The sequence below is a fragment of the Cnephaeus nilssonii genome (genome assembly GCF_951640355.1).
Source record: "Cnephaeus nilssonii genome assembly, chromosome: X".
Taxonomy (NCBI): domain Eukaryota; kingdom Metazoa; phylum Chordata; class Mammalia; order Chiroptera; family Vespertilionidae; genus Cnephaeus; species Cnephaeus nilssonii.
The window spans coordinates 123415399-123438969 of record NC_137071.1 but is presented as its reverse complement, the minus strand read 5'-3'; the positions used below and the strand labels follow the sequence as shown (position 1 = coordinate 123438969).

At 44.5% G+C, this 23571-nt stretch overlaps 2 protein-coding genes across 4 annotated transcripts in view; one reads left to right on the top strand and one right to left on the bottom strand.

The window, feature by feature from the left end:
- The first annotated feature begins 5406 nt into the window (after positions 1–5406).
- The window catches only part of RRAGB (Ras related GTP binding B), a 47652-nt gene continuing 29487 nt past the window's right edge, over positions 5407–23571 (top strand). For 2 of the 3 annotated variants that reach the window (XM_079765511.1, XM_079765513.1), the window contains exon 1: positions 12116–12265. In XM_079765511.1, the coding sequence (XP_079621637.1) occupies positions 12138–12265 (128 nt within the window). In that variant the 5' untranslated portion in view covers positions 12116–12137. Of the gene's footprint in view, positions 5467–12115; positions 12266–23571 lie in introns of those variants that run through there. The other variant, XM_079765515.1, reaches the window with a different exon arrangement.
- Positions 7077–8025, bottom strand: MAGEH1 (MAGE family member H1). Its single transcript, XM_079765458.1, has one exon. It carries the CDS (start codon positions 7752–7754, stop codon positions 7095–7097), a length of 660 nt encoding a protein of 219 aa, XP_079621584.1. The 5' UTR covers positions 7755–8025; the 3' UTR covers positions 7077–7094.

The following is a 23571-nucleotide window of genomic DNA, read 5'->3' as shown; positions in this document are numbered from 1 at the left end:
GAAAGGCTAGCTGAGCTCTCTGTCATCCAGTACCCGCATGACTTGCAACTCCTTGTGCATGCTGTGGCCCCCTCTTCACGCAAGGTCCAATGCCCTCCTGCCCACTCATGGTGGCTGTGCCAGGACTTCTCTGCCGCCCTGTGCTGTGGACTTCACTGCTCTCCGCTGGACCCCTCCCTTCACTGAATGCTGCTCTCATCGAGGTCTCCAGGACCCTCTACGTCACCACATGCAATGGTCACGTCTCACCCTCACTCGCATTTCACCTGGCATCAGCCCGCTGTGCATCGTTGCCCACTGGCTCTCCCTGGATACACTTTGCTTCCCAGGCCTCGCAGTCACTACACTCTTCGCCTCTAGCTCTGGTGACAACACTCCCTGTCCTAGGCCGGTACCTCCTGTTCTCCCTGACCTGCATGCTGCAGGCGACTGTCCGTGATCCTCTGCTCCTCTGTGCCTCTCTGTATGCACTCACCCCCTACCTGATTGCTTATCATGTCACGGCTTCTTAGGCAAACCTCTCAGCCACATTCCTGACTTCCATACAACTGAATTTACACCACTGCCTACCCCACCCCCATGAGTGTCAAAGGGACATTTACTTAATTGCACGTATACAGACGGCATTCTTGATCCCCTCTCCCAACTATAAAGCCCATATAATTTGACCGTCATTCCCTTCTACTCCTTGTGAGGAGAAACACTTGGCGTCATCCTTGACTCCTCTCTGACATTCCCCATGGAAACCAGCAGGAATTCTGTTAGGTCAACCTCAAAATATGCCCAGACACTGAGCAGCTCTCACCATATCTGCTGCTACCAGGATGGTCAAGATCACCACCAACTCTAGCCGGACTTACAGCTGTAGCTTCCTACCTGGTCTCCCTCCTCCTGCCCCCACATTTCATTGCCATCAGGAGCCCAGTTTCTTAAAATGACCAACTAGGCCCTACACAATGTGGGGTTCTCTTAATGCCTTGGACTGTCTCTCAAACTCTTGGCCTTTTTGCTCATTCCATGCCAGTCACACTGGCCTCTCCACCGTTCCTCAAACCTGCTACCTGCTCCTGGGCTTGGAGCCTTTGCACACACAGGTTTTGCTGCATGAACAACATTTCCTTTATCAGTAGAGCGAATCCCCTCACCTTCCCTTTCTTAGCTGATGTCACCCCTCCAATGAGGACAGCTCTGACTACCCGTTGGCTTGAAATGTAATACTCCCTTTCTTTCCTCACGTTTCCAATGCACCTTTGTCTGTTCTCTGTGGGCATAGTGGGCCCCCTAAGAGGACTAATGTCCTTCTGAGGCACTGGATAATTTGTTATTGAAAAGGTTTACCTTCAATTTCCTGTTTCCCAGCAAGAGAGCCTGTGATGTGTCATGTATGTTTCCCAGGCAACGGGAACTGTGACCGGCACAAATAGACCCTTGAAAACGTGTTGAATGAGTGAGTGAATGAATGAATTCTCAGATAATCTCAGCGTCCAAAATACCGTGGGCCCAGTTACTTTTGAGACTTTGTAGGCTGAGAATAGATCAAGAGTCTCTTTGGTCGGAGTTGCAGGAGGGATTTCGGGCACTTCTCGTGGACTGCTTATTTTGAGACAACATTTGCTAGGGTGTCATTAGTCACAAACTGCGGCAAAAACCGACCTGTCAAGAACGGGGCCTGATTCTCACCAGCTATTTATGGGCTCTACCTTCTGCTTTCATCTACCCTGTGTGAGCTCTGTGCCTGCTGGGTGGTGAGCCGTACCAGCCCAGAGCCCACGTTCCCCCCAAAGCCTGTTCTCCCAGACCCGGACTGCTCCAGAGTCATTCTTCTTTATGCTCTTTGGTGTTTCACTGTTCCCCGCATTGCAAGCCCTGCAGTGACCTGCTTCATATCTCATTACATCTTCATAGCAACCACTGATCTCCAACAGCACCACTACGTCAAAACCATTGCCTTCAGAAAGCGGGGGTTGTGTGCTCCTGCAAAGGAAGGAGACAGTGGGAGCCTGGCCATTACCCACCTCCCAGGGGGGCACGGGAGCCAGGCGGCATCCACATCTGCCTTCCTCCAGGGCTGTGGGCTGTCCTCTGCCCCTGACTGCTGAGGCCACGGCCACAGCGCTGGGCCCAAGGAGCACACCCCTCAGCCTGCCTTTCTGATACCCACAGCTGGCTGCCTGAGCCTTACCCCAGGCCCCCACTCTGCACAAGGTAAGAGAGTTCTGCGGCCCTTGTACCTTCTGGATTGAAAAGGGGATCAGCAAACAATGTTGCAGGCCCAGAAAGTCTGCTGTTTGGTGGGCCCACTGTGTGACAGCCAGGACCTCGAATCTGAAGACCAATGGAGTGTCTGGGTGGCAACGTTGCTGAGCCATGTGCTGGGATGGGAAAGACATACTTGTCTGGGAAAGAAATGCTCCTTCCACACGTGGCAACCCCTCAAGGACATGTGGTGGCTGGGCCCGCACCCAATCAGCAGGAAGGGACCTTCACTCTAATCCCCAAATGGCTCATTGGCTTTATTGTCCCAGCCCCCTCTCCCCACCCCAGCGTGCTCTTCCTCACTTCACCGGGGCTGTGCTGGCCTGTGAAGACAGAAGACTCCCAGGGTTGGGTGGAGCGCCAGGTGTCCCTGTGATTGTTTTAGTGAAACTGTTGGGGCTTTAGACTTGGCTGGCCCTGAATCCATGTCCAAGGCTGTCAGTGACCGACCAGGGGAACCTAGCACCCTGCTTCTGATATCTGACCCGAGTTTCTCCCTCTGTAACCATGGCCTGGGGCGCCCACCTTGTTGACTGCTGCAAGAGGTAGAGACACTGCATGACAGCGGCCATCAAAGTGTCTGGCACAACGTAGGCAGCGGGCAGGGAATGGCAGCTGCCAGTCTTGCTGTGCACTGGGGCTTGGGGCTCTCTGTACCTGAGCTTCCTAAACAACTGGGGGGTCTAGGACCCAGAATCTCAATGCACTTTAGAGGTATGCTGGCACTAAAAGTGCATCTTTCTAACTCACTCTGGAAACTCTGCTGGGTGGTGGGGGCAGCTTAGGCTGTTGGTTGACACAGCAGAGGCTCCCAGCCTGGTTCCCATCTGGATGCTCACAGACTCTGTAAGAATGTGGGAATCTGTGGGAAAGAAACCAAGAAGATTCTGTTTTCCTCACCTCCTTCCAGGAGCCCCCTTTCCTGCCCCTCCCTCCGCCCTGCTGTCCATTTCATGGCCCCCGGAAATCCAGCCCTTGTGTACTGGTGAGCTCATCAGTTGAAGGTTAACTGTTTGCAGGGGGTGGGGTGGGGAGGGGTGAGGACACACTACAGCTCCAGGCCAAGGGGGGAGGTGATGGGCCTGGGGCGGTCATTGCTTCCTGGCTGGGTAGGCCAGGCCACTCCACCCTCTGCACTTCCCTGTGGAGCCTCCTGCCTGGGGCCCTCAGGAGTCCAGCAGTCCTGGTTTTTCAGTGCAGGGGGTCGCATGCTCCCACCCTCTCTCCCCTTTACTGGTTCTCTGACCCAGTGAAGCTTCTTGACCCACGCTTGCCAATAACCATTGAGATCTTTGGATGGCTATTGCCCACCAGAGCCAAAGGAAACATGGACTCAGACAGGATCTGGGAGTGGGGAAGGGCAGGGAAGAAGAGTGGAGCCACAGTTGTCTAATTCACCTTGCCAACTCTAGATAAGTTTTCTTATAGACCCTGGGAGCCTGGGGGATGGAACAAGGCTGTCAAGAGATAAGACGCCTCCATGGATCCATTTCTCAGAAAAGAAATACAGTTTGAGAACAGAGCAAGACAGGACATGCTCTGATTTGGTGGCTGTGCCCGGACCCTGACCCCCTCAGGGAGTGTTTCTCAGGAACGCTGACCATTCTCCGGTCCCAGGAACGGGCTGAGCTGTTGGTAACATCACAGAAGAGTAGCCACCAAATGTTATCGGACTTTGAGCTCCTGAAGGCCGGACTGCAGACCCTCCCCTCCCCTCCCCTTTCCACAAAGCTGCATGTAGCTATCTTCTCCCGTGTGTGTGTGTGTGTGTGTGTGTGTGTGTGTGTGTGTGTGTGTGTGTGTGTGTAATCAGCCAACTGGCAAAGGGGGTCAGAGCAGAATGTCCAGGGTGACCTTCTGCTCTCCCTCCCATCCTACCCGTATTATTGGAATGAACGTGCAGTATTTCTTCCCCTGAGCTAGCTGGTGTGTCCTATAATTGGGGTGCGTGTATCTTTTTACTGACCTGGCAGAGATAATATATGGCCAGCCCCTGGTACAGAGAAGATCCTCAGTACATCTTTGCTCTGCATCTCTCCCACTTACTGACTGACCTGGAGCTGTGTGACATTTTTATTGTTATTTATTGATGAGAGAGAGAGAGGGGGAGAGAGAGAGAGAGAGAGAGAGAGAGAGAGAGAGAGAGAGAGAGAGAGAGATTGATTTTGTCCACTTATTTATCCAATCATTGGTTGCTTCTTGTATGTGCCCTGCAAGCTTGGTGTATGGGGAAGATGCTCTAGCCAACTGAGGTACCTGGCCTGGTCCCGCCTGCCGTCTGTGAGCCCCTTTCTATGAAAGGGGAGGATTTGTAGTCAGCTCTGTCCCCAAGAGAACTCGAGGCCTGCATTCGGGGTTACTGCATTCGGGGTTACTGAGGCCTGTTGCGCTGACGTCTCCTGTGTCTTCAGTAAACAAGGCCCTTGTGAGTGCTGTGGCAGGCAGAGAGGGACCGCAGGTGGCCGGCAGGAAAACTCTCTGGGTTTGTGGGAATGGACTGGGGGCCTTGTTTGGGATAGGTCACTTGTTTCCCTTGCGGCTCTAGACAGGCAAGTCGCTTAGGGATCTGAACCTCGGATTCACACCTGTCTACATCTGGAGGTGGTGTTGAGAACTATGGCCCCTCCAGGGCCAGCCACCTGCCTTTTGGTTTTTCGCAGCCCAGTTTCTGCCACTCTGCCTGAATCCTAGCGGGCCCTCTAGGTCCTTGTTTGCTGAATGAATTTGAAGCTGGTGGGGGTCATAGTTCCTGCCTTCCTTTGAAGCCCCCTTAGCCTGCAGGCTTCATTCTATGGGTCTCTGAGCCCTTGTCAGGAAGTCATTTGCTAGCCAACCTGTCCGCTGGGACTTGACCTTGCACACAGCAGGAAGCAGAGTGGGACTGACTGGAGGCAAAGGCAGAAGGGTCCCTGGCCCCTCTTTTGTGTGTGATAGCTGTGGCCTCAGGGCCCCACAAAGCCAGGTGGGGCACCCTTCCTTGTGTTCCCTATCAGTGGACTTTGTTCATCAAGTGCCGAGTTTTAGGGGGAAAATGTGGTCACTTTGGGGGTGGGGGGGCACAGCTCCTTATGTGTGTTGTTTGCCATTATCTGTTAAGAAGGTGAGGGACGACTCCCACATCTCCACCTTTGCTGCAGGGTGAGGTAGAGGCTTCCGAAGGCCCCGGTGATAGGATGGATGGGAAGGGCATCGAATCCTTGGTACCACGAGGTAAGTCTGAAAGCTGGAGGAGGGTAGGAGGCGGATCCCACATGACTTAGTATATACCAGGGGCCACCACCATGCCAGATGGTCCTCTGGATTTACCACACTGGCTGAAAGAGACAGTCAGAATGCTAATTCTGTTCCACCCCGTGGACATACATGCACTGTACTTTTCAAACAATTTGTACCCCTTCCTGAGAGAAATGCCATGTCACCTTTCAGACATGCCCCCGGTTGCATCTCTGCTTCATCCAAGAGTGTATGCATTTTTGGAGCCATTTCTTCCCATTATTCCAGGATTATCATTATTATTAATCATATAACCGGACATAACTTCCTGCCTTTGATGTCCTAGATCCTGCTCAACTCCTTCCCATCTCATTTCTTTTTCTCCACTTTCTCTTGACATATCCTTAATAGTGCAGTGAAGAGTGTGTTTTCCCTAATGTCCATGCTGCCTTTAGTGCCTCCATATTACTCCTTTTCCCAACTCCAATATGATTTTCAGACCGCAGGCTGTTATATCACCCAGAATTTTCTGACAGTCACATCTTTAATCTCTGTAGTGCCTCACAATGCCCTATTTCCTGCAAGCACCCCTCTCTCCTCTGCCCTGCTGTCAAGCTGATTTAGATGTACTTTCTATTTCCACTGCCCCCCCATGATGCTCCCTTCCCTTTGCCAATGCCACTTCCTCCCAGCTGGGTTAAGTATCCCAAAAGTACCCAATGTACAGAATTTTCATAGTATGCTCTGATGCCCCTTTCAAATCGCCCCAAGCCAACTCTTGGATTTTTATAGCTCCCTATGATGTCTTCTTCCTGTTCCAACCCAAGATAGGTCACATTAGCTTTACTACATTTTCGTGGCACCCCAAGCTCATCCCTGTTACAGCACTTACGACACTGCCAGTCTATATATTCGTCTCTCCCATGTAATCTATAACATTCTTTAGAACTGAGGGCTGTGTGCCAATGAGTATTTTCAGGGTGTACACTGGTGATTCACACATGACTAGTGGTCAATAAATGAGCAAGGTGTCCTCGACATTATGCTTTTATTTTTTCCCTATATTCTGCAATAACTAAGCAACATCACGGGAGTCTTAAGTCTTCTTTACACAACAGCAGACACAAAGGTTTTCAGATAGGTCAGACATAAACGAATCCCCCCCCCCCCCCCCGCCCCATCCTTCTTTCACATTTTACTGGTTATTTCAAAGAACAGACTATTCAATGCTATAAAATAGGTACCAGATCACGGAATATGATGAAAAGACTTCATTGTATAACGTTAGCAAAACTGTTACACTAAATCAAAAGACAAAAAAAAAAGAAAGAAAGAAAGAAAAATACCTTTTCTTCCATCGTATTTTAAACATATTGTGTGACCTTAAACAACATTGTATTAAAGCGAATAACATTTTACAATATCCAAAGCAAACGGTCTTTTTCGCACTTCCAACTATTAGCACTGATCACAAATACAAACACAGCGCGCCCGCTTCCCCATAATATCCAACTGAGAACCCAGGTGATATACTCCTTGGGGTACCTGTGAAGCTCTTTACACCCCGCCCCGCCCCCCCGCCCCCCCCCCCCCCCCACACACCCAGGGGTGTGTGCCAGATTTCCCTAAGGGGCGAAGTAATCTGCAACACCTGAATTGAGGATAGCCTCAACTTCTGCATCATCATCCGAATCCCAATCGTAATTACATGGCCAGTCCTTGGAGCATCGGTTACGCACCCTTGCCACAAAATGCATGACTTTCAGCTTGCTTGATTCCACGTGTGCTCGAGGTCCCCAGAAGAACTGGTACTCTACGGGGCAGCTACGTGGCACCGGCTTATAAATCAGGTACCCTCGGCGCACAAACTCTTCCGTGACGACCTTCTTTGGATCGCCAAAGATGCTGTGCTGCCGGCCAGGCTGCATCCCCAACTTCCCCAGCACTTTCCAGACCAGCGCCTCCTTGGCGCTGTTGCCCATGATGAAGATGAGGGCTAATATGGACATCAGGAGACTTTTCTTGGTGCCTTGAAAATTGCTCCGGGCGACCGAGGGCTTTTGCGCTTGAGCAGTACTGGAGGCTTCCTGGGGGGTGGTGGAGGCCTCCGCTGGAGTGCTGGGGTCTTCTTCGGGGCCGCTCAGGTCGTCCTCGGGGGTGCTCGGGACCACAGAGGCGGCCATCGGGGTCTCTGAGGCTTCTGAGGCCTGTATCTTACGATTGTTGCGGTTCTCTTCTGCGGCCCTTGCGTTACGGCGGCGCCTGCTCTTTCGTCCCCGTGGCATGTCGTTGGCTAGGGGCGCTGAGCCTACAGCAATCCTAGGGAAGAATGCCTAGAACCCCTGCAGAAAGCGACTGTCTCTACCTTCAGAAGGGGCTACCGCTGAAGCCACCAACGCCACTAGAGTCTTTGTAGCAAGAAGCCAGACGGTCTCAGCTACCGCGCGCACTCCCACGCGAGCCCACCTGCGGGAACAACCGCCACCTGCACGCGCCCCAGCCGCGAGCGCGCGAGAATGCTCGGCAGAATTGGCTCCGCCTCTCCTGCCACGCACTCCCCGAACTCTCAAAAGGAAGTGGGCGGCTCCGCCACCCAGACTTCCGCTGTCAGATAGGAAAGGGGGCTGGCCCCTGCAGGGGTGGGGCTAGATCCCAAATGAAGGCTAGGGATTGGCGAGGTCAGGGGTATGCAGAGGAGAAATGCACAGGGATCAGGTATTTTTTTTTCAATCTAGTACAGAATTGGCTCGCGAGCCTTGGGAAGGAATGTGTCTTTTTCTCCATTCCCACGGAAGGCAGGCAGGGTGTGGTGGGGAAGGGGCGTGGGTTCTTGGAAGGAATCCGCTATTCCTAGCTCTCCTTTCCTGTCTTGGTTTACACAGCGCATTCATTCACTCGCCCTGTTTTCAGAAGGCATTCATGTGTATACTCATTAATTCGCGGGCCCATCTAAGACCCAGATAACATGGCGATGAGAGGACCTAGAGCTGCAAAAGCAAACAGCGTGCAAGAGACGCAGAGCCTTTAAAATGTTGTGTATTCACGGGATGATCAAGCAGGGCACTGATTGGCTGCCTCACAGAGGAGCAGACCATTGTCTGGAAGGTCACTCAGGAAGCAATTAGGATAAAAAGCAGGAGGGAATGAAAATGAGCCTGAAGGCGGTTGCCATGGAGACGGAGAGGCAGAAAGGCATTTTAAGGGTGATGATGGACAGGCTTTAGAGTCTGATTGGGTGAAAGTGGGAAATGGGGAGAGGGTGGAGTGTGGGTTGGCTCTGAGGTTTCCAGGCTCCAGTCTGCCTGAATACCTGATTTGTTTGACTTCTTTCTTTCATTCGGTAATCTGAATGTGATTTGGGGCATATTCAGAAGTTTCCACCCCAGGTCTTTGCTCACCGTTTCCTCTGTCTGAATTTCCTTTCCTCTCATCTCCAAGTATCTAAATTCCACCTGTCTGCTCACAGGCCTTTCTGTCCCTGCAGCTTGCCTTGGTCTGCCCCAAAGGGCAATGAGTCAATATTTGCCCCGTCTGAGAAAGGAGTATTTAAGGAAAGCACCGTGTATCATTCTTTTAAAAAAACAATTAGTGAATTTATTTGGGTGACACTGGTTAATAAAATTATATAGGTTTCAGGTGTACAAATCTATAATACTACATCATCTGTACATTGCATTGTGTGTTCATCACCCAAAGTCAAGTTTTCTTCCGTCATCATTTATCCCCCCTTTACTGTCTTCTACCTCCTCCCATGCTCCTTTCCCCCTGGTGATCATCATATTGTTGTCTGTGTCTATGAGTTCCTTTTTTTCCCCCCTTAATACCTTTATCTTTTTCACTTCAAAGTGAGCTGATTAGCCAACTCTGCATTATCACAGGAGTGATGGTGCTTCCTAAAATTCACCCTAAGATTCTCTGGGGTCTTCAGGGTACTGACTCACGTCAAGTGATATCAGGGATAATATGAACAAAAACTGCCAAATATTATACTCATGAAATCAGCCTGTCTGCTCCTGTGGACCTAGTTGCATATCACTGGTAGGCTTTAGAGTGCATCCCTGATTACTCCTGGACATGCCTTTTCCTTGGGAACCCTAGTCCTTCATGCTTTCTGTTTAAGGGTTGGAATGACTCTGAGAGGGAGGTGAAATATCTACCTCGTGAAAATAAAATAAATAAGCAGTTACATTAAAGATCTTCCAGCTGTTAACTGAAATAACATTTATTCATAACCATTAACAAAAACACTTATTATTAACCATGTTGTGTTTCTTTCCTCACCATATCTAATAGATTCAGCCTGTTATTATTCATGATATCAATAATAAGTAACTTCCTTCTGCCATTCTTAATGTGCATTATCTCTAGGTGGTCACACTCATTAGAATGCCCAATGAAAATATGAGGCATCTCATGTCATGACAGACATAATAACTGGCCTGATATCAAATCCTTTACAGATGATAGAGCCAGGATTTTTGGCTCACTTCCCCTGATACCACAGACATTGTTGTTTCTACTCTGGGTCATTAATGTCAGAGTTCCCATTACCACCACTCTGACTTACAGGGTTTCCTATCTAGATTTATGCAGCAGACTTCTTCCTGGATTTACCCCACTTCCAGTCCCTCCTCATCCAATAAGTTCCTCTTTAGCGGGCCCCCACTCATTGTTTAGTACTATGCTCTTTAGCCTCCATGTGTTTGTGTTTTTCTGTGTGTGTTTTCCTTGTGGTTGAATTCTAGTTTCATACCATTGTGGTTGTGTCAATCCCTTCTGGCCTGAAATGTTTCTGTTGAGAAATCATCTGACAGTCTTATGGGAACAATCTTGTAGGCAACTAACTGTTTCCCTTGCTGCTTTTAGGATTCTCTCTTTGTCTTTAACCTTTGCCATTTTAATTATGACGTGTCTTGGTGTGGGCCTCTTTAGGTTCACCTTGTTTGGGTCTCTCTGCATTTTCTGGACTTGTGTGACTTTGAACTTCAGCAAGTTAGGGAAATTTTCAGCCATTATTTTTTCAAACATGTTCTCAATACCTTGCTCTCTCTCTTCTCCTTCTGGTTCCCCTATGGTGCGGATGTTGCTATGCTAGATGTCTCAGAGGTCCCTTAGACTTTCCTCATTTAATTTTTTTTTCTTTTTGATGCTCTGAGTGGGTATTTTCTGCTACCTTGTCTTCCAAATCGCTGATTCCATCCTGTGCTTCACCTAATCTGTGATTGATTCCTTCTAGTGTATTCTTTATTTCAGATATTGTATTCTTTATTTCTGACTGGTTCTTTTTTATGGTTTTTATGTGGTTTTTTTTTTAATGTTTACTATCTCTCTCTCTTTTTTTTTTTAAGTTCTCACTGAGTTCACCCATTTTTCCCCTAAGTTCCTTGTGCATCCTTATAACCATTGTTTTGAACTCTGTATCTGGTAGATTGTTGCCTCCATTTCATTTAGTTCTTTTTTTGAGGAATTGTCCAGTTAATTAATTTGGGGCACTTTTCTTTGTCTCTACATTTTGGCTTCCTCTCTGTATTTGTTTCTGTGTATTATGTAGATCTACTATGTCTTGGTTTGGTGGCCATATATAGTAGGTGTCCTATGTGGCTCAGTAGTCTAGTCTCTCTGATCACCTGAGCTAGGTGCTGCAGGAGTGTATCTTTTGTAGGTTATATGAGCTCTCCTGTTATAGTTTAGGCTTGATTCTGTTGGCCTGTCCATGGTTGGGGTTGACCTTCAGGCTGGCTGACTATGAGGATTGACCCTAACCATAGTGCTATGCAAGACCTGACTCCTCTGATGTGGCCTGAAGTCTACCACCTGGTGTGTTAGTTCTGGGGCTTCTTGAGAGAGACTATGGTGCAGGTCATTTCAGACACTGCTTGTGACTGGCCCTGGGCTATCTGTCTGGAGCCACAAAGCGATCCACAGTTTGTGGCTCCCTCTGCTGGGCCTTGGTGCACATGGGAGGGGTCAAGATGCATAGCAAGGCCATCTTCCGTCAGCACTGAGCCCAGGGTCTGGTCAGCAAAAGGCCCAAGGCACCTAGAGATTCACCGTCACATGTGGCTGTCTGTTAGGTTCAGTCACTAAAGGAGCCTCTGGCAGTATGTGAGTTGCATATGGTATGCTCTCAGTGAGTCACAATGTAGAAGCAAGTGGTGTTTACCAGGTTGATACAGATTCAAACTTGGTGACAGTGGTAGTTCTGAGGCCACTCAGCAAAAGTCTCAGACTGTACCGAGGACAGCCACCTCCCTCCTGGAACCCACGGGCCTCTCTGATGGGTTGGGCTCTCAGGCAGTTATTGGGGTGAGACCAGCAGAGTTCATTAGGCTAAAACAGACCAAGATTTGGCCTTATAGAGGGAAGGTTATGCACAGGAATGGTGGAGTCTTTCAAGTGTGTGAGGGAAAAATGGCCCTTGCCCTAGAGTCACACAATTCAGACTCTTCTTGTGTATCTCTGCCACTTCCCTGCCAAGTTTGCCTAGACTTCCTTGAGATCCCTGCATGAAAGTCTATACCTCAGTCCAGGCTGGCTATAGCCAGCAGGCTACTCTGCAGGGCTTGAGCTTGGCAGGGTGGGGCCATCAGGAGTCAGAAGGGTGGGGCTAGTGCATTCCCCAAAGCTGATTCTATACTGAGTGGAGTGCTCAACCCAGGAAAGGAAAGATGGCGTCTGCAGTTGGTGCAGGAGAGGGGCCAAGCACAAAGACCTTGGTGTTTGTCCCTTCAACACGATCCCTGAACCCACACCAGCCAGTCCGCTCCAAGATGCCTTCACGTCACCAGAGAGCAGGGTGAGTGGCTACAAAGGTAATTTTGTTAGCTGGCCCTTTAAGAGGGTGCCTGTTTCTCTAGCACACTTCTGTCTTTCCCTGCAGATAGAATCCTCACTGAATTTCACAGCAGATATTATGTCACTTCCCCTTCCTGGCTCTGGTGCTCCAGGCTGGGGTTGAGATTCCTCGCTCCTCTGGGGGTACCTTTGCAGCTGAGCTATCCCTCCAGATTCTCAACTGCCATATGTTGGTGCAGGGCCAGCCCTTTCAGTGTTTCCACCTTTCCTACCTGTCTCAATATGGCTTCTTCTGTAAATCCTTGGTTATAAGACTCTGTTCAGCTAATTTTTAATTGGTTATTCAGGCTGATTATTCTATAATTTAGTTGTAATTCCAGTGTGGTCCTGGGAGGAAGTGAATGTAGCTTCCATGTACTCTCCCACCATCTTGGATCCCATAACATTCAAAAATATTGAGCGGCACATGAACTTGAGTATCTGTGCTCTCTAAACAAATGGACTCTACATGGTTTCACCAACCTTCCCACAGATAATTGTTAATAATTTTCTTTAATTTTTTCTCATACTTTGTGTGTACATTTACACACAAAGGTGTTTGTGCACCCACAAAGGCTCACTCTCTTTAGATTATGTCATCTCAATGTCACATGACAGATCTTCAACTCAAACAATCTGATTAACAGAGGGAAGTGCTGCTAAGTAGATGAGAATTCTATGGCCAGGATGTGATATATCTAAGACAAACAGACAAACAAACAAACAAACATAGATGCAAAAGGAAACTGAAGCTGGTAACTCTAGTGAGGAGGAAGACTTGGAAGGGAGTCTGATCATGGAGCCAAAAGTTAGGTCCTGAGACTGTCTCTGGGAGTTCTCACCTTCCCTTTCTTCCACAGTTTTTGTGACAATTTTGGAGTTTTATATTCCTTTGTTCTTCAGCTATATAGTATGTACTATGCAATCATGATCAGCAATGCTGACAAGTAATAGAGAAAAACAAAGTCACTCAAATTTCTAAAGCTCATTTCAATCTTTCATTTTTTTCCAGATAATATTCCATAGTTAAAACAATCCTTGTATATAATTATTTTACTATAAATTATTTTACTATGGATACATAGAATTTTATTTCAAATTTTGACAGACATCCTATTCGGTGAGAAATACTTTATGTCTATTCCACACGAAATGCATACTTTCTGTACAACTATGTTACTTGTTAGGTTAAGTGTGAATAATTGCCCACACAGTGTCCTGCAGAAAGAGAAACACTAGAGAAAAACAGGCAAAGTGATGGCTCCATGGAGGAGAACACTGGAGTGTTAGGCAGGATATCTGCACCCTTTACTCAGTACATCGTCTTCCATAGGTCTCTTTCTCCTTGCCTTGTCTATAAAACTGTGTAATACAACCCATCTCTCCTTGGTCATGAAAAAAAAGATTTTCACAGTGTCTCCTCTCCTCTGTCATCTAAGGGAAGGCAGTAGTACACAGTGGTTAAAGGCATGAGCTCTGAAAGGAGACTACCTAGGATCAATCTAAATGCCACCATACACAAGACTGCAAACCTTGGAAAGATACTGAATCTTTCTGTGCCTTAATGGCCTTATCTGTGAAATCATGTTGAGGATTAAATGAGTTAATAGGTGTAAGTACTTAGAATAATGTCTGGTTTGTGGTACATTTATCTATATATAAAAGCCTAAGTGACCAGCGGACCTTTTGACCCGCCGACCGGTAGCTATGACATGCACTGACCACCAGGGGGCAGACACTCAATGCAGGAGCAGAAACCACAGGCATGGAAACATGGAACAGACTGATGAATCTCAGAGGGAAGTGGGGAGGGGGAGAGGGGGAAGAGATTAACCAAAGATCTTATATGCATACTAGAGGATTCGTGCACCAGTGGGGTCCCTCAGCCTGGCCTGCGCCCTCTTGCACTCCGGGACTCCTCGGGGGATGTTGGAGAGCCAGTCTTGACCCGATCCCCTCAGGCCGAGGGACCTCACTGGCGCATGAATCCAGGCCTCTAGTAAATAATAATAGCTGTCTCTGGGCTGCTGAGTAGGTGTTCCTTTAAAGTGTCTCCAGTTGTAGCCTGGCCCTTGTGGCTCAGTGATTGAGCATTGACCTATGAACCAGGAGGTCAGGGTTCCATTCCATGTCAGAGCACATGCCCGGGTTGTGGGCTCAATCCCCAGTAGGGGGCATACAGGAGGCAGCCAATCAATGATTCTCTCTCATCATTGATGTTTCACACTCTCCTTTCCTCTCTAAAATCAATAATATATATATATATATTTAAAGTGTCTCCAGTTATATCTAAAATTTCAGCACTATCCTCAGGATTCACCCTCAATATCTAAATTTTCCTGCTGTTCAGCAACTTGTAATATTCTCGTTGACTTCCTATCTTTTCTCCTTCTATAACGTCTAGTCCAGAATAAAACAGTAGTAGCAATACAAATGTTACCATTTAATGAATACCTACTATTTGCCAGGCACTTTATTCATTTGGAATTATACGTACTGAACATTTATTATACGCCAGGTATCAGCCTACTCACTGGGATTTTAAGGGTGAGGTCACAGTCTGTTAGTGGAGACAAAGAACTGAAAAAGCTAAGTGTGACAGGTTCTGATTAGGAGAAATCTGGATGAGCTATATGAGCATGAACCAGGGGAAATCAGCCTAATTAAGTGTGGCCCAGGAAGTTATCTCTGAGTAAATAAGTTGCCTTTACTAGTAGACTGAGACCTGAAAGTTCAGTAAGAGTGAAGCAGAGGAAAATTCAGAAGGTGTTTCATACAAATGGAACAGTATTTTTGAAGACCTGGAAGTTAAAATGGATACAGGAATGTGGGATTTTGATTGTTGTAAACAATTATCTCTAGGGGCCAAGTTTTTTGTTTTTGTTTTTTTGTTTTTTTTTTAAGAATAGTTTATTGGCCGAAACCGGTTTGGCTCAGTGGATAGAGCGTCGGCCTGCAGACTCAAGGGTCCCAGGTTCGATTCCGGTCAAGGACATGTACCTTGGTTGCGGGCACATCCCCAGTGGGGGGTTTGCAAGAGACAGCTGATCGATGTTTCTCTCTCATCGATGTTTCTAACTCTCTATCCCTCTCTCTTCCTCTCTGTAAAAAAATCAATAAAATATATATTTTTAAAAAAGAATAGTTTATTGATTTTTTTAGAGACAGGAAGGGAGAGGGAGAGAGAGAAACATTGATGTGAGAGCAAAACATCAATCGGCTGCCTCCTGCACGCCCCCTACTGGGGATCAAGCCTGCAACCCAGGTATGTACCCTGACAAGGAATTAAACCAACAACCTTTTGGTGCACAGGAGGACACCCAAACAACTAAGCCACACCAGTCAGGGCAAGGGGCCAAATTTTATTGCCTGCATATGCATGACCTGAGGATCTCGAGGCACACATAAAATTTTTAGTTCACAATATTACATTCTATAGCTGTATTATAATTTATTTCACCATAACTTGACTGCTGACTATGTAGAGTATTTGTTCACATTTAGAAGCAATGTTGTTGCTGTCATCCTGTCTATACACATTTGTACATATGTCTGTTAGGTCTGATCAAATAATTGAATTGCTTACCCTTCCCCTGGGAACTGACCTTTAGACCACTTCACAACCGACATTCCCTTTTGCTTAGACCACATTCCACTGGCTAAGACTACATTCCACTTAAGACCATTGTCTTTCCTCTCCTGACTTTCCCAGGATCCAGACCCGCCCAAAAAGTTCCCCACTGAAAAAGCCCGTGTAGAGTCCTTTAAAACCTCTGACTCCCCATCCCTGGGTGCTAGCGCTGTTTTGGGGCTCTGTCCATCTGATATCCAGATGACCTAATAAATTTATAATCCCTTATCACTTTTGGCCTCATGCGGTAGTACCTCCTTTGGATACCCTAACAATGTCCACTTACTTACTTAGAATATATTTCCAGTCATGGAATTTCTGGCTCAGATGGTTTTACACATTTAAACTTTGATGTATATATCTAGCATGACTTCCTTAAATAGTTGTGTCATTTCATAATATCACCGGTAGTGTGTGGAGAGTAAATGCTTTGCCACATCTATCACCAGCCCCAAGCATTGTCAAGTATGCTCCATATCAGCTATCTGATAGGTGAGATAAAATATTTCCTTTTACTACAGTTTTTTAGATGTAATTGGCATGTAATTGAATAAGTTTTGACATGTATACAATTCCATTTCCTCCAAATCCTTGCCAACACTTGTTATTTTAAGGGTTTTTTTGTTTGTTATTTATAGCCATGTTAGTAAGTGAAAAGTGGTATCTCATTGTAGTTTTGATCTGCATTTCCTGATTTGTGTTTATTAGACTTTTTGCAGAGACATCATTATCACCAAAGCCCACAGTTTACATTAAGATTCACTCTTGGTGTTGTACATTCTATGAATGTAGAAAAATGTATAGTGATATATTTCCACCAGCATAGTATTATATAGAACAGTTTTAGTGACCTGTTTATTCAGGTCTTTTGTGCTCTGTTTATTCATTCCTTCCTCTCCCCAGCCCCAGGCAACCACTGAACTTTTCAATGTCTCAATAGTTTTGACTTTTTGGGAATGTCATATAGTTGGAATCATAAAATAGATAGCCTTTTTGCATTGACTTCTTTCATTTAGTAATATGTATTTAAGATTCCTCTATGTCTTTCTATGCCTTGATAGCTTATTATTTTTCAGTGCTGAATGATATTCCATTCTCTAGATGTACCACAGTTTATTTATGCATTCACCTACTGAAGGACATCTTGATTGCTTCCAAGTTCTGTCAATTATGAAAAAGCTGCTATAAAAGTCTGTGTGCAGGTTTTTGTGGGGATATAAGTTTTCAACCCATTTGGGTAAATACAAAAGTACAATTGCTCGATCGTATGGTAAACTAAAGAGTATGTTTAGTTTTGTCATAAAGCACCAAACTGTCTTCCAATATGGCTATAACATTTTGCATTCCAACTAGCAAATGAGAGTTTCAGTTATTCCATATCCTTGCCAGCATTTAGTGTTGCATGTATCCTGGATATTGGCCCTTCTAACAGGTGTATTGTGGTATCTCATTGTTGTTTTAATTAGCATTTCCTTAATGTCATATGATGTGGATCATTTTCCATATGATTATTTATTATCTTTATATTGTCGTTGGTAAAGTGTCTGTAAAGGTTTTTGCCCATTTTTAATAGAAGTTTTTCTTCTTATTATTGAGTTTTAAGAGTCCTTTGTATATTTTGGATAACAGTCCTTCATCAGATGTGTCTTTTGCAAATACTTTCTCCCAGTCTGTGGCTTGTGTTTTTATTCTCTTCATGTTGTCTTTTGCAAAGAAGTTTTTAAAAAATTTTAATGATGTCCAGCTTATTTATTATTTCTTTCATGAATTATGTCTTTGTTGTTGTATCTAAAAAGGCATCATCACCATACCTCTGATCATCTAGGTTTTCTCCGGTGTTATCTTCTCTGAGTTTTATAACTTTGCACTTTAAATTTAGGTTCCTGATCCATTTTGAGTTAATTTTTGTGAAGGCTGTAAGGTTTGTGTTTAAATATATCTTTTGCTTGTGGGTGTCTAGCTGTTCCAGTACTGTTTGTTGAAAATACATAGTACACAGTGATTAAAGGCTTGTGGAAGTATGTAAGCAAAGGCAGTATGTGAGTTGCATGTGTACACAGTACAGCCTTTGCTCTTTTGTCAAAGATCAGTTGGCTATATTTATATTTCTGGGCTCTTGGTTCTGTTGCATTCGTCTATTTGTCTAATCTTTTGCCAATACCACATTCTTTTGATTATTGTGACCTTATAATCAGTCTTGACGTTGGGTAGTGTCTGTTCCAACTTTGTTCTTCTGCAAAATTGTGTTTGCTGTTCTGGATCTTTTATCTCTCCATATTAACTTTAGAATCAGTATCCACAAATAACTTGTTGGGATTTTTATTGGGGTTGCATTGAATCTATAGATCAAGTTGGGAAGAACTGACATCTTGACAATATTGAGTTTTTCTATCCATTATCATGGACTATCTATACATTTATTTAGTTCTTTAATGTCTTTAACCAGAGTTTGAAGTTTTCCTGATATAGACATTGTGCATATTTTAAAAAATATTTTTTACCTAAGTGTTTACTTTTTTGTAGTAATGTAAATGGCATTGTGTTTTTAATTAAAAAGAAAAGTGTATACAGATCTGGAAGGAATAAATAAAACTCTCTTTGTTTGCAGTTGACTTGATCATCTAGATAGAAAATCTGAAAAAATCAATATAAAAACAACTGGAACTAATAAGTAATTATAGCAAAATTGCAGGATACAAGGTTAATATTAAAAAGTCAATAAATTCTCAATGTACCATCACTGCTTCAAATATTGCTTCTGTTCCTCTCTTTCTTCTCCTTTTGATATCCCCATTATGCATATGTTACCCCTTTTACATTTATCCCACAATCCTTGAATATTCTTTTCTGATTTTTTGTCTTTTTATCTTTGTTTTTCAGTGTTGGAAGTTTCTTTTTACATATCCTCAAGGTCAGAGATCCTTTCCTCAATCATGTCCAATCTACTAATGAGTCCAATCAAGGCATCTTCCCTTCTGAGATAGTGTTTTCTGATCTCAAGCATCTCTTTTTTATTCCTTCTTAGAATGTCCATCTCTCTGCTTACATCACCTATCTGTTATTACATGTTATATATTTTTTCATTAGAGCCCTTCACAAATTAATCATAATAATTTTAAATTCACAATTGGGTAGTTCCAATATTTGTGCCATGCGTGACTGGTATTGATCCTTGGTCAGTCCTTTCAAACTGTGTTTTTTGCCTTTTTGTATGCCTTGTAATTTTTTTGAAAGGTGGACACGATATACTGGGTGAAAGGAACTTTGGTAAATAGGCCTTTAGGAATGTAGTGATAATGTGTGGGGGAGGGGAGATGAATCTATAGTACTATAATTAGGTCTCAGTCTTTGTCCCTAGACCAGTGATGGGCAACCTTTTGAGCTTGGTGTGTCAAACTTCACCAAAAAACTGAGCATAACTCAGGTAGTGTGTCACTTTGAGGAAAAAACATTATTTCGCGATATTTGTAGTTTAAATAACATAAATGTATAATTGTTATATATAATTGTATTTAATAAGCCAAAAACTAAATATTTAACTTACCTGTTTAGTGACTTCTTTGTTTATCCATCAGTCGGTTTCTTTTGTTGGTCTTGATATTATTTAGCTTGTGTGGGGTGCCGTGAACTAAGATAAGTGAAGGGGAGGGGGAATTCTTTAACTAACCTGCCTATTAGTGACTTTTTTGTTGATGAATTTCATTGGCTAAATCTTCAATTGAAGGTTGGTATTTTGTACACTTCAGGCCCAAGCAAGCGCTACTAACTTCATCTGTCAATCTGTTTCTTTTGTTGGTTTTGATATTATTTAACGCTGAGAATAAGGCCTCACAAAAGTATGTAGAGGGAAAAATTGTGAGTAAAGCCATTGCTATATTTTTCAGGGTGCTAAAAGTGTCTGGTAGTCAGTTCCAGGCACTCCAAATTTCCTGTTCGTAGTGGCACTCCTCTTGATTCTCCAAGCAGCACCTTTCCAGATTCTCAAGCTTTGACCTCAAGTCGACAAACACCTGAGCCCAGATACTGTCTTGAAATTCTGCAAGTTGCATCTCCAAATCATCAATTTGCATCCATTGGAAACCATTTAATTCCAAACTACTGTAGACTACTACATCAGGATACTTAATTATTTTCATGGTCTGTTCTAGACTTCTAAATTGACTAAATCTATCACTAAACTGGTCAAGTAACGAGTCTAAAACATGCTGGTACTTCATATGCTAGAGTTCCATTTCATTTTGTACAGCTGCACTGGCCTTCTCAAAATATTTTGTTACTCTAGGAAAATACTTATAAGTTTTAGTTTCTACATCTCGCTTGAAAATTTTAACTTTACTTTCAAAAGCTTTTATGTATTCAAACATAACGTCAATACTTTTGCCAAAACCTTGTAACTTTAAGTTCAGTTCATTAATATGAACAGAGAGATCTGTAAAAAAACATCAGGGTGTTTACCCACTTATCATCATTAAGCTGAGGAAAGTTTCCCAGATCCTTATCGTCAAGAAATACCTTAATTTCTTCAAAGCACTCCACAAAGCGCTCAAGAACTTTGCCTCGGCTCAGCCATCTTACATTATTGTACATCAGCAGTCCACTGTAGGTGGAATCAACCTCCAGTAAAAGTGCCGAAAATTCTCGCTTGTGAAGGGGGCGAGCAGCTATTAAATTAACTATTTTTGTAACAACTGACATTAAGTCGTTTAAGTCGGTGAGTCCTGCCTTGGCACATAAAGCCTCCTGATGGATAATACAATGAAAAGGCACAATCGGATGTCCAATAGCTTCTGTAAACAATTTGACAAATCCGACTTTTTTCCCCACCATATTTGGTGTCCCATCTGTCTTCACTGACACAACTTTAGAGATATCAATGCTTAGGTCATGAAATGTTTGTATAACAACCTTACATATTTCGCTTCCTGATTTACTTGTTGACACTGATACTAACTTTATCAACTCTTCTCTCATTGTGAGACCATCAGAATATCGACCAATAATGGCCAAATGAGCATGTGATGTGACATCAGTAGTTTCATCAAGAGAGATCGAAAAATATTTACACTTCCTTATGTCTCTCTTTAATTGATGTTGTACGTTTGTGTTCAGTCTCATTATTCGGTCTTTTATGATATTTCTACTGAGTGGTAACTCAGATATTCTCTTAATAAATGCATCTTTATTCCGCATATTGTGAAATAGAACTGGTGCACATCTTATGAGAGTTTCTTTAATAAATTCTCCCTCACTGAGCACTTTTCCATGCTGAGCTATAGAGTGAGCAATGCTTAAACTTGCAGATGTTAAATTTGTAGAGCCTTTCATAAATTTAAGGATGGAATTAGATTGGCTCTTATAAAGGTGTAGTTGCCTGGAAACGTATTCCTTCCTTTCATCCTCACTTTTTTCCAAGAGCTGGGAATGATTAGTTTCAAAATGTCTATTTATATTCCACGTTCTGCTTACTACCGTTTCAGTACATAGAATGCAAAATGATCTGCCATTTTTTTCTATAAAGCCATACATCTCGGTCCATGTCTCTTGAAAGGGTCCGCCACTGCTACTACCACTTCCTTTACTTAACCTTAGTTTTTTATTTTTTGGGTTCTCCATCAGGGGGGCAGTGACAGAAGATAGAATTATAGATAGCTTGTTAGGCCTGCAGGCAATTAGGGGTTAACTAGCCTAACTAACCACAAAATGGTGCATATAACTGTCTTTTAGGAAAGGGAAGGGTTAATAAGCAGAAATAGGGGTTAATAAGGATGCACAACAGTAATAGTGGTGAAATGGAGTCTGCACTATGGAGCAAGATAGTGTTCCTTATGTGAATTAAAATGGCTGCCGCTATTTCTAATGGCGGGAAACGGCACCCATAGCACTCCACAAACCCTCGCCTCTCCCAGCCTCCCCCTCACTTATCTCAGTAATGATGGATTAGAAATCCATGACACCCCAGAACAGTAGATAATGGTTGCTGTGGTTAACTGTTATTTGGTTACTGGTAATGGCAGGGCCCCCAGAGATGCGTCCCCGCTGCGTTCCGCTGTTCCCTGCTCTGCTGGCGGAAGTGAGGGCAAAGATCCCGGCTTAACCGGAAGTCCCAGAACTATCCGCTCTGTGCTGGACTTCTGTTGTTTTGGCTACAGACCTCCGGCACAGAGTGTCTAACAGGGGAGGATGAAACATTTGCGATTAGAGTCAGCGGCCGCATGTCATCAGAAATGGCTACGCGTGTCAGTGCTGACACGCGTGTCATGGGTTCGCCATCACTGCCCTAGACTGTGAACTTCACCAGTGCTTCTCAGGGTTTTTTTCCCCCCTTTAGGTGGAACAGGATATTTAGAGTAGGCTGGAGTTGGGCATTTCCTTTTCCTCTGGTAGGCCAGGCACTCTGATAAAATCCCAGCAAAATCGTTTCTTTAGAGAGAAAGCCTTGTTAAGAAGAAAAGAAAATCTGGTTTGTTTAAAAAATGATAACTTTTTCCATCCTACTGCCAATGGCAGGAGGATATTTTCCTCTGATATTCACTGTGAGGATCTAATAGAGTTCCTGGAAGTAAAACTCACAAAAGATTGGAGGACCCCTATGACTGGGCTGCCCTAGAGTTTTTAACTCTCAGACTTGTTCCGAAAATGATCAATTGCAATTCAGGTTTTCCTATCCCAGTAGTGGTTCCCATAGACACAGTGGTTCTCGACCCACAGGTTGAGAACCGCTGCTGTAGAGCCTAAGACCATCGGAAAACACAGATATTTACATTACGATGCATAACAGTAGCAAAATTACAGTTAGGAAGTAGCAACGAAAATAACTTTATGGTTGGGGGTCACCACAACATGAGGAGCTGTATTAAAGGGTCACGGCATTAAAAAGGTTGAGAACCACTGCCATAGAGGTTTCTGTGTGTGGGCTCCTGTTCTGGAGAGTTATCATTTTCTACATCTGCCTGTCTGTCTCTCCAATTTTAGGGGCATCGGTTTTCCCTGTGACTTACTTCTCTGGTGACTCTAAGAAGACATGTATTTTTCAGTTTGGCCAGACTTTTGCTTGTTGTTAGCATGGAGTAGCAATTTCTAAGCTCCTTCCATGCTGGGCAGGCAGACAAAAAAATCCCTCCATTAGAAATTATTCATCAAATCGTTAAGTCCAGTTAGCTGGAAGATCATTTCCTGATATTTCACACAAAGAGGTGGGAATGTGGAGGAAAGAGCTTCCAGCAGGATATAGTAATAAACTCATGCGGTTCTGGGAAATAGCAATGATAGCTATGGGGTCAGAAGGAGCAGAGAAGGGTGGAGAAGAAAGAAGGGCAAGGGAGTTATGAGGGACAGTTGGGAATTGGAGACTCTTGGGTATGGTTGAGGATAAAGATGACAAAATTAACTAAAGTATGGTAGTAAAAAGAAACCTATCATATTGGATCTTATGGGTCTAGACTACTTTTTCTTGCTGAGATGGATGGTTGAAAAAATACGGGGTAGGATTTCTGGACAGACAGAATGCTGCTGTGTTGGGATGTGTGTGTTTATGTGTATCTGAGTATAGTGAATGTTAGATAGAAGCACTGATAGGAAGTGGGACCTGAAATAGAGGGATGCTTGTATTTCTAGCATCTAACATATTTCTTGGCTGC

Excerpts from the sequence above, each read along its gene's own strand:
- MAGEH1 (XM_079765458.1), bottom strand. The coding sequence starts at position 7,754 with ATGCCACGGGGACGAAAGAGCAGGCGCCGCCGTAACGCAAGGGCCGCA.